We start from the raw sequence: 18,496 nt of genomic DNA on the forward strand, positions 1-18,496 counted from the left end.
TCTAGCATCTAATTCTAGCAGTTTTATTCTCATTTATTCAGTTAGAGGCTTTAAGGTGGTAGAAGCATACTGTACTTTGAGTTTATAGTAGCATTTTGATTTGGATTGGTAATGTAGAATGCTAAAAGGAACCGCTGGGTTCCTTAGCCATAGCAGCGGCATTAGTTGGTTTTCAGAACCATACAGATGGATAGATATATTCTAGGTTTTCTCAAACCTTTGGTATTTATTTGATGGCTTATAATAAAATAAGGTGGATACAGATTTTAAAATACAGGTGATATGGTCTCAGTTACCATCTAGCTGAACTCTTCTCATTTTTTAAATGACTACTCTAGGGTAATACATTTTAAATAGTAGGTCGTAGTATGTTAAAGGATTAGGATCCATTCTTACTGAAAGAGAATAGTGTAAATTAGAATAGAAAATACAGTGTACCTTTTTTAGAATACTAGTTCATCAAACTTTTATGCCTATGTGTGCATGCACCTGCATGTGTATACTGCATCATGATATGAAATGTACATATAAGTCATAGTCCAAGAAGTTTGAAAGCCATTGCCTTTGGCCACTAATACTTTTTTTTTTTTTTTTTTAGTTTTAAGTATTTCCTCAATACATACAGATTTCCATATTTTTTTCTCTAGTCCTGTTGAAGTGAATAATGGTCTATAAAAACAACTAAAATGAAGTCCCTGACTTAATGAATTCCAGGATATAGTTAGAAGAAAGATACATGAGGCACCTGGATGGCTCACTTGGTTAAGCATCTGCCTGCGGCTTAGGTCATGATCCCCGCGTCTTGGGATTGAGCCCTGCTCAGCTGTCTCCCTGCTCCTTGTGCTCTTTTTTCCTCTGTTAAATAAATAAATAAAATCTTTTTTTTAAAAAGAGATACATGTATACAAATAATTATAATATTGTGAAGGCGTTACTAAAAACATGTGAGCAAAATGTTGTGAATATGTGGGTTGGAACAGTGATGTGTCTGGAGAAACTGGAGAAGGTTACATAAAGAATATGATAATTTTGAGTAATGTTAGAGCCAAAAGTTTTATCTCTTGCTTCAGAGAGAAATCATTCTCTAGAGTGAAAAGTAGGGGGAATACTACCAATACTGAGCTCTAAATCACTCCCCCCATAAAGCCTTGCCCCTGATTGCATTTCCCTCATCTCTAGTTCTTTAATGAGGAATCAGTCCATCTTTATATCTTTAATTCTCAAAAGTTTTACTTTTTCCCATGGTATTTTGTCTCTACTAGAAATTCTTACTCAGTATTTGTCGAAGAGATGAGCCAATGAATTCACATTATCTATGTACAGAACTTATTCTTTCAAAAAATGTTTATTACATTAACATTATTATAATGTATCAGAGAACCAGTTAAGGTGTTCTCTATGCCAGAAATTTACACTATTCTCTTTCAGTAAGAACTGATCCTCAAAACACAGGGGCTCAAAATAGTTACTTCTTTTTCATTCTCAGTGAGCTTTACCCTTTGAGGTTTTTAAGGTACTGTGGCTCATGGGACAGCTTTGCTATTCCTAATCTTAGTACATAGCTTTTCTTGCCCTGTGAGCTGCCATTTTCAGCCAGCAGGAAGAAAATGGGGGGAAGTGGTAGGATTTAAGGCAAGTCACTTTGTTAAGGCTGTGATATAAAAATCCTATATCACTTCTAGCCATATCCCTTTGATTGGATGGAACCTGTTTACGTGGCCACATCTAGCTGAAAGCTGGGCATATACCAGTGAAAACTGCAGGACAGTTATGTACTACTAAAGGTTAGACAAAATGGATGCTGGGTGAGTTGGGTGGAGCAAGTAGACAATATAAATATATGGCACAAACAGAAAGAAATGTTATTTCAAAATAAATCACTCCTGTCATACTAAGAAATCAGCGGCTTTCATTTTTCTTTTCTTTCATTTCTTTATATGTATTCATCATTTGTACACTTTTGTTATCATAGTATTGGTATTTGGTTTTGTCATTTACTCTTCTCTGAGCCTCAGTTGTTTATTATGTGAAAGTGAGGATTAAATTAGAACCCAGGATCTGGCACAGAGCACCAAGTAGTAATTACGATGTGTTTCCTTTTTTTATTAAGCAATTTGTATTGAAAATTTTAGTATATCTGTAGGTTTAACTCACAGGCATTTTATATATCTACATTACAGTTATGACATTCTGAAGAACAGCTAAAGTAGTCCTTGGAGTAATAATTCTGATCTTGAACTCAGGAAAAAGAACTTTTTTTTCCTAATAGTTGTCAGTGTTGAGTTCCTACAATATGTCAGACTGTATGCTTTACATCTCTTTTAATCTTCACAGTAATCCTTACGTATGTTTATTATTCCCATGTGACAGAAACTTGAGGCTTGTCTAATGGGTGTACATATATAAATATAATTACAATGAGAAGAAGGAGCTAGAAAGCTAGGAAAAAAAAGTTGAGCTTCAGAGCAGTCATCAGGTTAGCTCTGAATTTTCCCCGTAAGTGTCTTTCAAAAATTCTTTCAGAATTCCCCCAAAGAAGTCCTTTTGAATGGTTTTGACTCTTAAACAGTAATCAGGGGAGGGAACAAGGCATGAAGTAAGAATTTAGTGCAATATGTTTGTTCCTTAAAATAGTTAATACATTTCTTTGTTTATGTATTACTGTGTTTGTGAGGCATACAACTTTCTATTAATATTTCTGTGGAAAATCAGCTTACCTTTTTTCAGTGTATCCTGTAGCTTTCCTGCTCTACTTTCTCAGAGTCTACTCCATCTAAATACTACGACCAGTTTAAAAATTTTGAAAATGACAAAGTGGGGAAATGACATATATGAGGAAGAAAACCTTGATGTCCTAGGGACAAAAGAAGAAAATAATACATTATTTAATGGAATTAAAATGAGAAATCATTGATACAAGCCTTTGATACAGGCAGTCTGACATATATGTTTGAATACATAGCCTTTTTTTTTTCCCCCTTCCCTGCTATTGTTTTGGGAGGTTCTTTTTATTGCTCCTTGGTACTTCTACACCCATCCAATAACTCTTTCTTTATTTCTTCTTTTTTTTTCCCCCCAGTCCTATACCACTTTCTTGGCTTTTTCATTTTATTCCTGTTCCTATATCAGGGCCAGTTTTTTCTTTTGCTTATCTGATGGTAAGGAAAGCAGCTGCTCATTGTTACCATTTTCTTAGAAGATCATTCACATTTTATTCTTTATTCCTTTATGTGCCATTGCAGACATAGTTTCCAATTTCTGTGATAAAAAAAGCAAAAAAAATTTGAACATTTTTTTTCTTGTAATATAGAAGAATCTTTGTTTATTCACTTGAGAATATGTTCTTCTCATCTACCCATTATAGGCCTTGGTATTTTCTTAAAGGATTGATTTGGAGAGAGAAGTGCAGAACAAGGAGGTGGTGTTGCTATTCTGTCATATGTGAGGCTGAGCTAACATAGACTCTCCTAAAGTAAAGTATATCCTACCTACAAACACATGAAAATCCTAAATAAAATTGGGAAAATGGGCGAAAAGTAAGTGTACTGCTGAACTTCAGAGAAAACCTTCATGTGCCAGGAACAAAAGGGACTTTGAAGTCAGCAGTAAGGAGCAGTAAGCTCTGAGCAAACATGGCAGTACAGGGAAGATGTAAAAAAGTTGGAAATATACATGGTCTCTGAATAGGAGGCTGAGGTTGGAGTTGAAATTAAGTATTTGATTAGGGAATTAAGTCTCTTTAAAGTTCGGGCCCTGGAAGGCTTGCCTCCTCTGGAAAGAATCTAGAAAAACTTCTATGTGTACCTTCAAGGACACTTTTTCTTGTTGTTGTAAAGATAAATTAGAATATAGTTATGAAGATATTTTGAAATCTATGAAGTGCTATTAAATTTTGTCTAGAGTAAAATGAGAGAAAGGGCCATAAGGGCCAGGCAGATAACGTAAATGAATGAAGGTGTCTGGGTATAAGATACTTACTTGGGGGAGGTGACTAGAGAAGATCATATAGAGATTTGGTGATTATAGGCATCATTGTAAGGAACCAGTGCTACTTGGATATAGACAGTTGTGAGCATGTAGGCAATGGACCTAGTTTTAGTGTTCTAGATATTCTGATTCTTCAAAATTATTTTCCCCATAACAATTTTAAATTAGATAACTTAAGAAAGAAAAAAACCCAAAGAAGAATAATAGAAGCAGAGAAACCAGGAGGAAAGAACAAGAAAATTATAAAATATTTAGGCTTATGATGTTTTTGAATAAAAAGCGGAGAGGTAGTAATATTAACTGTTTATTGAGTCACATATTTTTAGAGTCTGTCAAATAGAGTTCTAGAGAGTAGAGATAGAATTAAGTAGTAATACCCCTATGATACAACTGGCTTATATTAAGCATTGTACTAAGTGCCAGACATCCTGCCTAGATACCTTGTGTAATCAGTGGAGATCTAGAAAAACTTGATTGGAGAAGTGAAGGACGAATAGAGAAGGAGTACTAGTGAAGACTGCAGAAGAGTTGCAAAAATAGTACCAAGAAATTCTTTGTATATCTTTTGCCCAGATTCATTACTTTTTAATTTTTTGCCTTTATACATACATATCTGAATACTTGATAACATATATAATACATATTTATTTTTTCTGAATTTTTATAGAGCATGTTGCAAAAATCATTCCCCTTTAGGCATTGATATTTCAGTATATATTTTCTAAGAACAAAGGTACCCCTTTACAGAAACCATGTATAGTTATTAAATTCAGAAAAGTTTACATTGATATAATACTTTAATCTTTAGTCATTATTCCATTATGGTCAATCATCCTTATCATTTTTCAGTACAGGTCCAGTCTAAGATCACATACTGCATTTGGCTGTCACGTCTCTTTAATCTGTAACACTTCTCTTTGTTTTTCATGACATTAGCATTTTGAAGATGATAGGCTAGTTATTTTACAGAATGTATTTCTCAATTTGTGCTTGTCTTATGTTCACTTATGATTAGATCTAAGTTATGCATCGCCTACCATATGCATTCCTGGCTGGAGTACTGTGTAAGTGATGATACGTCTCTCTCAAAAGTATATCTAGAGGCTCATGTTTTCTGCCTGTCCCTATTGATGATGTTAGTTTTGATCATCAGGACAAGGTGGTACCTGGTTTTTCAACGAGTTTCAAATTTATCTGTTATACTAAAAAGCAATTTCTAAGAAGTTAACTTGAGACTACAAATATCTACTCATCAGACTCTTTCCTTAGATTTAGCTTGTATTGATGATTCTTGCCTAAATCTATTTTCTATAATGATTGCAAAATGGTAATTTTCTAACACTGTTCTCCTGGTCACATTAATCAGTTGGCATTCAGAGCCCTATCAGAACCCTCCCCTGTCTTTCTGCCTGTCTACCTACCTATCTACCTACTTATCATCAGAATGGACTCAAGGATTCCTGTTTTATTTATTGGGGAATAACTTTTTAATGATCTCTTTTGATACTTAGGTCAATTTGGCCAATGAAAGCTTCTTCAGGATGGTTCCTGTGTCCTGTTTTGTTTTTTTCCTATTCTTTTAACATGTCCCCATTTTTTCTTTTCCTTTCCAAGTTTTTGCTTTTTGGCATAGGAAGATAGTTTAGATTCATCTTTTATTTTCCTGTCCTGAGAATCTGCTATTTTTTTCTTTTTTAAGATTTTATTTATTTCAGAGGGAGTAAGAGAGCATGAGAGAGTAAGAGAGTAAGAGAGCAGAGAGAGTAAGAGAGCATGAACATTGGGGAGGAGCAGAGTTCCCTACTAAGCAGGGAACCTGATGTGGAGCGCCATTCTAGGACTCTGGGATCATTCCCTGAGCCAAAGGCAGACACCTAACTGACTGAGCCACCCAGGCACCCGTAGAATCTGCCATTTCTGAAAGGTCTCTCAGTTCATATAAGTGTGGAATAGTACTTAGCTATCAGGATCTGGTGCTATGTGATTATAAATTTAACACTTCAAAGTGGATGTTTTTATATTGGTTGATAAATAGCAAATCAAAAGATATATGCAAAGGCCATCTTTTTGTATCAATGTGATATCATAGGAATGGAAGCAAAGCATGTTCATCATTGAGGGTCAAGTTGGAACGGTGATGATTCTACGAAAGGGAGTATGTGCAGTTGTATGAAGGAAGGGGAGCACATATCTACTGCTGTAGAATGATCTCTAGAATACAATATATATGTATATAATGTATCATTTATTTAATAGTGTTAATATTTTAATGATTACTTATGAAAGAGGAGATAGAAACATAATTTCTAATCATAATTTGCTTACATTGAAAAAAGGGAAAATAAATTTAAAATTTTAAAAAAGAACCATAGGGGAGAGAGGACATAGTATAGAGGAGACAAGGATGGATAGTAGATTTTAACTAACTTCTGTAAACGCAAGTTGGACCCAAGTAAATAATAAAGCAAGATTAAATCGAGATGAATAAAAAAGTAGTCTCTAAAATGAAAAAAAGAAACAAATGACTGTAGGTAAGCCAATCAGGGTGGCTATATAGAAATAAACTATTTCAGGTGACTTTAAAACAATAATTTGATTCTAGGAGTGTGTATTCCTGAAGGACAAAAAGAATTGTAAAGAAATCTTGATATTTAGTAATCATGTTGTTAATAATATCGGTATTATTTTGGAACTATTATATGTAATCTAAGGTAGACAGTAATTTTCTTAATGTTATTTGGAACCAAAAAACTCAACCCAGGTGATATTATAAATATAAAACTAAAGAAATAAAAACCCTGCAAATTAAAATTGGAAATGCTAGTATAAATTCTTTTTTTTTTCTTTTAAGATTTTATTTATTTATTTGACAGAGAGAGATCACAAGTAGGTGGGGAAGCAGGCAGAGAGAGAGGAAGGGAAGCAGGCTCTCTGCTGAGCAGAGAGCCCGAATGTGGGGCTCGATCCCGGGACCCCGGGATCACGACCCGAGCCAAAGGCAGAGGCTTTAACCCACCGAGCCACCCAGGCACCTCCGCTAGTATAAATTCTTAATGCATTGTCTCTTCAAGTATTTATTCTAGGTCATTCCATTAAAAACAAAACTTTTTAAAGATTTTGTTTGTTAGAGAGAGAGTGTACAGCAGGGGGAGCAGCAAGCAGAGGGCGATGCAGGCTCCCTGCTGAGGCAGGAGCTCTTTGGGAGTCTGCATCCCAGGACCCTGGGATCAAGATCTGAGCTGGGGGCAGACGCTTAGCTGACTGAGCCACCCAGGAGCCCCTGAAAACAAAATTAAAAAGAGTGACCAATCCCTAGTTATAGGCTCACTTAGTACTCAGATTGAAATTTAAGTTCTAATCTAAACAGAAGCAGGGCTTTTGATGAAATACCTGAATTATATTCTGAAATATGCAAGATGAGCCTGGTGGTTCTTGTCAGACCAGAAAGTGAGGAAGCTATCAAAGAGTACTTGAGTTCTTGTCAAAAGGACTTCAGAACTAATAAAGGGTTTCCTGTTGGCTAAAGATGGGACAATTTGGACATCAACAATGATACAGTGGATTAAAATTCATCAGATAATTCAAATCCATGAGTTAATGAGACAGATTAATTATTGATTGACTTTGAAAGGATGCTAGCAATTTAACTTTCAAAACTGACAAGGAAGAGAAATGAAAATGGCTTTCATGTATGAACTGTACCTTAAGGTTAACAATTACGGAAGTTTCTCATTATAGAAGTATTCCACCTATTAATGAAATTATATAATGGGTAAATAAAGATAGATCACCATTTTACTGCCTCTAAATAAATAGGTGATAAAGCAATCATGACCTATGGCTGCTAAAAACGTTAGATACAGAGCTTATAGGAAACTGTGTAATGAATAGATAAGGCTGAAAATGCCACAGCTGAAACTTAACCTCACTCAAAAAGGACAACCAAACTTAAGTTTCTTTTGATAGAAGTCCATAACAACTCAAAAATTATTCTTGCTAAGAAAAGCTGAATTTGAATCTGAGTCTCTTGATCTAAGAGTTTACAAGAACTATAAGGGCCAGAAAAATATGTTAATACCACAGGGTTGCAGTTAGCAAAATCTGAAAAAGCAAGAAAAACTACCTAATTTCTTCCACAAAATAAATTGCAAGAGAAAACAAAGAGGAAGAGGGAACTGTCAAATTAGTGAAGGAAACTTAAAGAGTCAGAGAAAAAGAAATACCGTATGATTTCACTGATATGTGGAATTTAAGAAAATGAATGAGCAAAGGAAAAAAGGCAAACCAAGAAACAGATTTTTAACCAGAGAACAAACTGATGGTTTCCAGAAGTGGGGTGGATGAGGGGGGGATTAGTTAACTAGGTGATGGGGTTTAGGAGTGCACTTGTGGTGACGTTTGGAAGTACTGAATCACTATACTGTATACCTGAAACTAATATTACACTGTATGATAAGTAACTGGAATCTAAATAAAAACTTAAAAAAATGAAAGAGACTTAAAAAAATATGATTCAAGTACAATTTGTGAATCTCACTTGGATTCCTATTCAGTCAGTTGAAGAAACAAAATCGTGACTAAAGAGGTAAACTGAACTAGATATTTAATATTATTTAATGTTTAATTTCATATTGAAATTCAGAAGTAAGTGGTATTTTAAAGATATGGTACTGGTATTGTGGATATTTAAAAATAGTGTTAAACTTTTTATTTGTATTACCTAAATATTTATGGATAAAATTTTAAAATGCCTGAGATTGTATGTGTTTGGGAAGCTGGATTATTTGAAACAAGATTGGTATATTGATAATTGTGAAGCTGGTTTTTGGATATATGGTAGTTCATTACATTGCTCTCTTGATTGTATTTGAAGTTGAATATTAAAACAAGCCTGCAAAGAGACTTTAATTTGAATTGCTATTTTATTATTTATATGTTGTACTCCTATTTAATTTACCCTCAGAAAACAATTTTATCAGAGTGCCCATAAATTTATGGTGGGTTTTGTTTTGTAAATTAAGAAAGGTGAGGAATACAGTGTTTCTTTTAATCCACCACTTAATTGTAATGTGATAGCGGGATTTAATATAATAAGGATAACGCTTAAGTAAACTCTTATGTGACTTATGTTGTATAGATTATTGATATTGGTTGTTACCTAAATAAATAAAACATTAGTTGGAGCTCAGCAGTATTTCTTGTAGACCAATTATATTTGTGAATTATACAAGCATTTGAACCCATATATTATCTTTGATCTGTTTGTTTATATGTACATCCAACCACCCATCAAAGATATTGAGCTCTTCATTTGGTGTTCAGTATACAAAGGACAACAAGTAAAAATCCCAACACTCTTGAAACATATAGTAGAATATGAAAGATAGGATACCAAAAACACCAAAGAAAACAGTACTACAGCGTTCATTACAAAGTGTACGCACAGCCAAGATTGTGGTATGTACATAACATTTTGGAAGTGTTGAGGAAGGATACCTAATTTAAGGTTGAATTGAGAATAATGGAGTCAGGAAAAATGTTGGAGAAATGCCTCTGAGATGAGGCTCAAGTAGGAATTCTATAGTGAGGAAAAAAAAAGAGAAGTACTTGAGCAAAAGCAGGAAGTGGAAAGAGAAACTGGCTCTCAGAATTACAAGTAGTTTGCCATTGCTAGAACTAAGGATTTAAGTGGGAAACTGGCTGGAAATAAGTTGGGAAAGACAAATTCCTGAAAGCCCTCATAGGTGTTTGCATTTTGTTATAGAAACGCTGAAGACTTCTAAAAGAAAGTTAGGCCATGCCCAGATTTTTATTCTGGAAAGAGCATTTACAGGAATGGGCTGAAACAATTACTTTAATAGGGAGGAGTTTTTCAACAATTTTAGCTCAAGATTTTTTGTCTGAATATAGATTTTTTTTTCTGAACCTGTATCTGTTTTTCCTAAAATTTTTAGGATTTTCTTTTTTAAAAAGTTATGTAAAACATTTACATGTTTTGAATCTGAGGAATCCCATTTCAAACCTTGTCCTGCTATTCTTTCTCTGTCCCTCCCTCTGTAGATAACCATTTTTTTTTTTTTAAGATTTTATTTTTTGGTTGAGGGAGAGCACAAACGGGGAGCAGCAGAGGGAGAGAGAGAAGCAGGCTTCCCACCAAGCAGGGAGCCTGATGCGGGGCTCGATCCCAGGACCCCAGGATCATGGTCTGAGCCGGAGGCAGTTGCTCAGCCAACTGAGCCACCCAGGCACCCCTGTAGATAACCATTTTTAACTTTAATTGTTGTCATATACTGCCATTATTGCTATTTTAAAAATATGAGCAAATATTTTTCCCTTATACAAAGGAAACATACTATAAACATTGTTTTATATCTTGTTTTTTTTTGTTTGTGTTTTACTTAACTATATTTTGGAGATTGTTCTGTGGCAGTATAAAATATTTCTTAATCTTTGTATAGTCTTAATCCTACTAAGAACAACTAGATAAAATAAGTACTTTATATTTCTAATGCATAAGGTAAAATACATTCTATAATAGGTTTGTGCCATTAGAGTAACCCGGATTCAGGCTGTTTGCTTTTATCTCCAGCCCGAACTACTATAACCTATAGAATGTGAAGGGAAAGATTCCTCCTTTCACTTAGAATTTTGATTTATTTTTATTTTTTAAAGATTTTATTTATTTATTTATTTGACAGACAGAGATCACAAGTAGGCAGAGGGGCAGGCAGAGAGAGAAGGGGAAGCAGGATCTCTGCTGAGCAGAGAGCCAGATGCGGGGCTTGATCTTGGGACCCTGGGATCGTGACCTGAGCTGAAGGTAGAGGCTTTAACCCACTGAGTCATCCAGGCACCCCTAGAATTTTGATTTATTAACAAAGAATTTTGACTAGCCACTCATCTGGAAGGACTAATCAAGACATAATCAAGAATATAGCCCATGATAGCCCACCAAATTCAGTCATTCCTGTCCACCTATTTTTTGAGTATCTGTTGGGCACCTTTACCTGTGTAAAGTTCTGTGGTTAAGTACTCTGGGAAAAAAATAAAATGGTGTCTTCAAGAAGCTTACAAGCAATTCTCCTTTTCTATCAATCACACTTTTTTTCTCAGTGTTTCCTAATTACTCTGTTAGACTTGGTTGTATATGTAGTGTTCCCTATACACCTAGATCACTTACCTTAAAATAGCACAGAATGACACTGTTGGTTGACATGACTGTCTCTCCATATGAAGTTAGAGGTTTTTTGTTTTGTTTTGTTTTTTGAAGTTAGAGGTTTTTTAATGGTAAGGATTTTGTATGCTCTTGGTCTTGCCAGTGCCTAATACATGATATTGTCTCTGTAAAGTTTACTGAGTAAATAAAAGTGGGTTGAAGGAAAAATAAAATTGTATGTCAGGAAAAGTATCTTAATATTCGTGCTGAAATTTCTCAGAAGGGACACAAATAAAATATGGTAAGTGGGGTTGGTTTGTCACAAGGCACTGTGCTGATTTTGGATCTCTGAACCATGTGACCAATGGTTAAAAATTTTGGCAAAAGTGATTGTGGGGTGCCTGCGTGGCTCATTTGGTTATGCTTCTGACTCTTGATTTTGGCTCAGGTCATGATCTCAGGAGCAAGAGATTGAGCCCCCCTGTTGGGCTCTGCACTCAGTGGGGAGTCTGCTTAAAGATTCTCTTTCCCTTTTCCTCTGCTCCTCTTCTTACTTGCATCCACGCTTTCTTTCTCTCTTTAAAATAAATGAATAAATCTTTTTTAAAAAGTGGTCTTGATATCATAGACTTTAAAAGGCAAATTTTTTTCTGTTTCTGTGAAAATTTTATTCTACTCGATTCTTAGACTTTCAGATATGCAAATGTTTTCATTTTAAGCATTTAATTTATATCTAACTTTTGGAATCAGAAGTCTTCTTTCAAACTTTTATGTCTGTGTTTCCATGTGAAAACTAAACTTGCTCTAGAAAAGGAGAAATTTTTATAAAGGAATTACATTTAATATTGCAGTCTATTTCTTTAGAATAATACCTCCATCTGGTGGTATTTCTGAAAATTACAGCAGAGGACGATAAAGCTTGAGTTGAGCTGTGTATACATAAACTACATTATCTGTTGTTTGTCATAAAGCTAGGTGAAATTAGGGGTGCCTGGGTGGCTCAGTCGTTAAGTGTCTGCCTTCAGCACAGGTCATGATTCCAGGGTCCTGCAATCGAGCCCTGGCATCGGGCTCCCTGCTCAGTGGGAAGCCTGCTTCTCCCTCTCCCACTCCCTCTACTTGTGTTCCCTCTCTCTGTCAAATAAATAAATACAATCTTAAAAAAAAAAAAAGCTAGGTGAAAATACATTAAAAGGTGAATCAAAGTGTATATAAAGAATTTAATGCCCTAGTTTTCAACAATTCAGATGTAAACACTATGTGAACAAACGGCCTTGGGAATAATAGTAATTTACACAGTCACCTGTTTAGTCCTGACCATTTCTAGACTATTTTGGACTGAAAATTAGTAATGGGGAAAAAAGTTGTTTCTCAATGAACTGTTAATTGCTTTCACATGTGATATACAGCGGTTAGGAAAGATTGTGAGAATTTACTATTTCAGATTTATTACTGTGGAACCATGAGAGATTCAGTGATACTCTCAGAGAAGCAATTACTGATTTTTTTCTTTTAGTAAATTATATTCTATCATAGCTTAATTTTATTTTTTAATTTTTAAAAATTTTTTGAAAGATTTTATTTATTGGAGAGAGAGAGCGTGTTAGCAGGAGTTGGGGGAGGAGCAGAGGGAGAGGGAAAAGCAGATTCCCTTCTGAGCAGGGAGCACGATGTGTTGGCTCGATCCCCAGGACCTCGGGATCATGACCCGAGCTAAAGGCAGATGCTTAACCGACTGAGCCACCCAGACACCCTTTTTCATAGCTTAATTTTAATAAATTATTTTCCCCCAGAATGGTAGAGTACAGGTATAATTTAAAAACAAGTAGAAACTAGTTTTTTTTTTTACCTACGACTGTGAAAATTTTCAGTACATTAATTGTTTTCTTCACACAATTTCTTCATTAGAGTTCCTATGGTTAAATTGCCTTTTAAGGATAGGGACTATATGGCTTCAATTTCTTGTTTTCCCAAGTTTCTAGCTCAGGCTTCTGTGCTTGATAGATTTTACTTTTTATCTTGGAGGAAGATTGGGATCCGATGGCTTATGTTTCTGTCAAAACTGTAGTAAATCTACAAAGTAAGTCATTTATTATAGATTAATATTCTTTTTTTCTATCTGTTTGGCTATGGAATGTTGAAATATGAAATAAACGAGGCTTAAAGATTTGAGGCTTTCTGCTGACTTTCAAGGAAAATTAAATTCCTAATAAATTTTGTTTGAAATCTGTTTATTTTCAAATTGTAGCCAGTCGGATGATGATTCTGGGTCAGCTTCGGGCTCAGGATCTGGTTCAAGTTCTGGAAGCAGTAGTGATGGAAGCAGTAGCCAGTCAGGTAGCAGTGACTCTGAATCCGGATCTGAATCGGGCAGTCAGTCAGAGTCTGAATCAGACACTTCTCGAGAAAACAAAGTTCAAGCAAAACCACCGAAAGTTGATGGAGCTGAGGTAATAAATAAAGTATCCTGAAAGATTGATTTCTTGTACTACTTTGGGAAAATTTATAACATTGGCTTATAGCATTCTTAGTCTAGCTTTTAGAAAGCATTAATTTTAAACATTAAAATTTACTTTCTCAAACGTAAAGTATCTGTGGACTTGATTGGCTGGAAGAGAAGCGGTCAAGCAAGTACAAAATAAACACTTTCTAAGGCAGAAACTAAGTTTCATTAATATTCATTGTCTCATGGATAAAAATTAAAGGTTTTGTGATATCTTTCTGTTAATCTTAGAGTGTCTGATCTGTATTTTCAAGATCTTCAAAGGAGATACTTTATTGCTAATAGGGGAATCTAAGAGAACTTGCTTCCTTGAAGATAACTTGGTAGAGTAGGTTAAGGGTCATTCTGTTCAAAAAAGGCTAATACAAGATTTACTAAAACCTATCTATTCCTCATAATAGAATATAGTGGTGTTACTTAGAGTACCAGTCATGATAAGATTTTTTGGGCCAGAATGTACATCAACACATATCTTCTGCCATGGAGAAAATCTTACTGTCTAATAAATAAACGAAAATAAAAGTCAGTTGAATGGAAACTATATACTTAGTGACATAGTTGATTTGCATTCTGACTCAAGCTATTCATCTTCACCTCACATTAATTAAAAAACCAGGCAGCCACTTTTCCAGTAGCAAAAGTGTCACAGATTGTCACTTTGTTTTTTGAAAATAATATGGAGCACCAAAGAATATATTGATTAATATTGTTTGTTTATGAAACTCAGCATACCATAATTTTTTATATGCAACTAAAGCTCAGAATTTTATTTTAATTGCCATAATATTGTATTACACATAATGTGAGTACAGAAAAGAGTCTTATTATTTGGAGGCAGTGATAATGCTGGTACTACTGTTCAGTAAATTAACCTTTTTTTTTTTTTTTTCCAAAATTTCATCCTTCACTGGTTATATTTCTGTTACAGTTTTGGAAATCTAGCCCTAGTATTCTGGCCGTTCAGAGATCTGCAATGCTCAAGAAGCAGCAGCAGCAGCAGCAGCAGCAGCATCAGGCTTCATCTAATAGTGGATCAGAGGAGGTGAGTTTTCATCATGAAAGCTATTATTTTAGGGATGCCTGGGTGGCTCAGGGCATGATCCCAGGGGCCTGGGATAGAGCCCTGCATCAGGCTCCCTGCTCAGCGGGAACCCTGGTTCTCCTTCTCCCACTCCCCCTGTTTGTTTTCTGCTCTCGCCGTGTCTCTGTCAAATAAGTAAATAAAAGGAAACCATTATTTTAAAAGTAGATATTATGCCCAATCATTTAACTAGGTGTAGGTGTTTATGAAATTATTACAGTGTTTTGAAAGGATGAGGAAATAAGTATGTGTAAGTATGTGTATCAAGAGCCTTGAAATATAAATATGTTATTATCCAGTAATTCCACTTTTAGGAATTAATCCAAACAAGTAACAGACGTGTATACATTTGCTTATCACAGCAAAACTAGAAATAAACTAAATGTGAATACTGTGAAAATATACAGACAAACGTGTCTGTTAAATCATTTGTATAGAATATGAATAAGTAACATCTTTTTAAAAGAATAGGCTATAGATATAAACTGTATAGTTCCTGTGCACACGTAAGTACAACAGCATGTGTGTTTGTGCAGAAACATTCAGAAGGAACTCTATCAAAAACTTTCTAATGGGGCAGGAAAATATTAAATTTTAAAAATATTTTTATTTTAATGTTTTATTAAATATGTTTGTATTTTTACCATATATAACACATATATTTATAAATATAAAATGTATATTTACTATTTAATATTAATATATTAAATCCAAATTTGAATATACCAACAATTATAATTCCTTTTTGAGGCCATACTAGGCAAGAATAATGGTTTCTTGAGGTGGTAGATTTTAAGGTGTTACATAAAATGCTGACATTGTGATTATTTACCTAATTTCAATGGCTGTGTTATAAATTTGTAATAAAGATGCTATTACTTTATGTGCTAATGGTACAAATATAACAATGTGCTTATATATATAGTTATATGTATATATAGTTATATATATATTATATAAAATATATAGCATTATGCATGTATTATATATTTTATATTATATATATATTTATATATATATAGCGTCATTAGCAAAGTGAATGTTAAATAGTATGACAAGCATACTATTTATTTTGACCACATACTATTTATTTGACCGTGGTCAAATTCTAATCATTAATAACATTAGCTTTATTTTTTCTTTGTAGGATTCCTCCAGCAGTGAAGATTCTGATGACTCATCGAATGAGGTCAAAAGGAAAAAACATAAAGAGTATGTCATTTTGTTCAGCCAATCATTGTCGTATCAGGAAGACCTTTTGATGTTGTGTTTCTTATCTTTATGAAAAATTGTCAAAAGTAGACTTATGTAAATTCTTGGTTCATGGCATCTTATTAGGTTAATTTAAACTATTAATTTTTAATATCCATTTTTCTCTGAGGACTTGAGGTTTTTGTGCACTTGTTTATCTTCTATAACCCCTCTCTCCTTTGTATTTTTAAATTCCAGAGTTCTACTTGGTCATAAAATCAGAAAATTTTAATAACTTGGGAAAACTATGTAGAAGTGTAGGGACCGGTGGAAATTTGGGTAATTCTGTTAATTTATGTTAATAGCTATCTTACTGTTCATCTGTATGTGAAATTTACTTTCTCTGTAGAACTCATTTAGAAACTCACTATAATTTCCTAAACATCCTGACTCAGAAGGTGTTTAAGAGTACTTCAGATTCTCAGTTCAATTACTTAGATGGTCTGATTTTTTTTCTCTTTCATTTTGTCAGAAATATTATTCCATTGCCTTAGGTCTTATTTTTCTATTTGTCTTGAATAGTCTGTAGTTTCACTTTGGTGTATCTGGCTCTGGATTTGTTATTTATTTATTCCACTTTATTCACTCATATATCTTTAATGTAAAGATTCCTGTTTTCTGGACATTTTCTTATCCTGTAAATCTCTCGGGTACTGTTATTAATATATATCAGTCATATTGAATTATATCTGTTTTATATATCTACTGGATCATCCATCTTCATTAATCTTACTGTATCATGTTTTTTTATCCCTTTATTTCTGTGCTACATTCTGGCTAATTTCCTCAGATCTGTCTTTTAGTTTATGAAGTACATTTTCAGCTACTATGTCTCATCAGCTCTATAAACTCTTCCACTGAGTTAGTAATTTGTAAACTTAGCAGAGGTACAGCCAAATAATATTTAAAAATCTAGTGATTTGGGATGATGGGTAGGCTTGGTTAAATATAAAAATCACTGTAATTTGTTCTAAAAAATAGTGAATTGGAGATACTTTCATATATTCTACGTATTGCTGCTTCTAATTTGCAAGCTCTAAAAAGATCTCAAGATAAAAAAGAAATTGCTTCTCATGTTTTTATCATAAACCAGATTTTAGCATATGTGCTTGCTTATGTAACTCTTGACAAAGTTATAATTGACACAAGAGATACAGAGGAATGGAGTAGAAGCAGAAAAGGATATGGTTTATATATAAGAATTTAATATGTATCTTCCATTTTGAAGTTTATATTATAGTAGAATATTAACATGTGCAGCCAGTAATTTTTCTCTACATGTATATTAGAATTAAATAGACTGAGTAGACTAAATATAGCAATAAAGGTGAGCTGATCATTGACTGTTGGTTAAAATGGACTGATTTTTTTTTTTATATACCTTTTTCTATACTGTATTTTAGGCTTCTTAATGAACATGTACTACTTTAAAAATCAGTTTCATAGTGTATATTTTTAAAAATCACAGTCTCCAGAAAATAAAATGAAAGGGATTAGAATCTTTTTTTTAGAGAGGGCAAATATAATTATACAAGATTTTCAAAATTAAACCCTGTGATTCTTTAAATAGCATACTATGTTTTCATCCACAGAGATAATCAGAATAACATTTCCTTATTTGCCATTCATTGAAGTATAACTAAATGATTAACAAAACTCTACAGTTATGGGAGAAATCTGTGAAGAATATTTTCCAGCATTTTTTTACTCTACTCACATGTTAATGTGTTGGTGTGGGTAAAAGCAACAGTTTTTTTAATAGTAACTGAAATGTAGTTCAGTTTGATTTTTTTTTTGTACTTTTATCAGAGATAAAATTTGCTATACGATGTAAGGATAAACAAACATACTTTATATATTCTATATACAGTGAAGATTGGCAAATGTCTGGGTCAGGATCTCCATCTCAGTCTGGTTCAGATTCAGAATCTGAAGAAGAAAGAGATAAAAGCAGTTGTGATGAAACAGAATCTGATTATGAGCCAAAAAACAAAGTTAAAAGCAGAAAACCTCAAAATAGGTAAGTATAGTATGTTTTCAATTTTATCCTGAAAATTGTTGGTTACAGAAGGTGCTCTTTCTGTATATAGTGTCTCGCATCTTGTTTTATATGCTAATGTTTCTGTAAAATACCTCTATCCCCTGGTCTTCCCTACCTAGATCTAAGGCAAAAAATGGGAAGAAAATTCTTGGACAAAAAAAGAGACAGATTGATTCATCTGAGGAGGAAGATGATGAAGAAGATTATGATAATGATAAAAGAAGTTCTCGTCGCCAGGCAACTGTTAATGTTAGCTATAAAGAAGATGAAGAAATGAAAACAGATTCTGATGATCTACTGGAGGTCTGTGGAGAGGATGTTCCTCAGCCTGAGGAAGAAGAATTTGAAACAATAGAACGTTTTATGGATTGTCGGATTGGGAGAAAAGGAGGTATTTTCTTAAAAACATTTATTGTTTGGTTGTTTCAGTAATATTTACTAAAGTAAATAAAGTTATTTCTTGAAGTTATTTCAGTT

At 33.8% G+C, this 18,496-nt stretch overlaps 1 protein-coding gene across 1 annotated transcript in view; it reads left to right on the forward strand.

Moving 5' to 3' along the window:
- The window catches only part of CHD1 (chromodomain helicase DNA binding protein 1), a 73,339-nt gene that overhangs the window by 12,946 nt on the left and 41,897 nt on the right, over positions 1 to 18,496 (forward strand). Inside the window, exons 3-7 of the mRNA XM_080803855.1 lie at positions 13,392 to 13,593; positions 14,575 to 14,688; positions 15,875 to 15,939; positions 17,849 to 17,998; positions 18,139 to 18,410. Coding sequence (XP_080659981.1) covers positions 13,392 to 13,593; positions 14,575 to 14,688; positions 15,875 to 15,939; positions 17,849 to 17,998; positions 18,139 to 18,410 — 803 coding nt within the window. The remainder of the gene's footprint in view (positions 1 to 13,391; positions 13,594 to 14,574; positions 14,689 to 15,874; positions 15,940 to 17,848; positions 17,999 to 18,138; positions 18,411 to 18,496) is intronic.

Source organism: Martes martes, assembly GCF_963455335.1.
Source record: "Martes martes genome assembly, chromosome: 5".
Lineage (NCBI taxonomy): Eukaryota > Metazoa > Chordata > Mammalia > Carnivora > Mustelidae > Martes > Martes martes.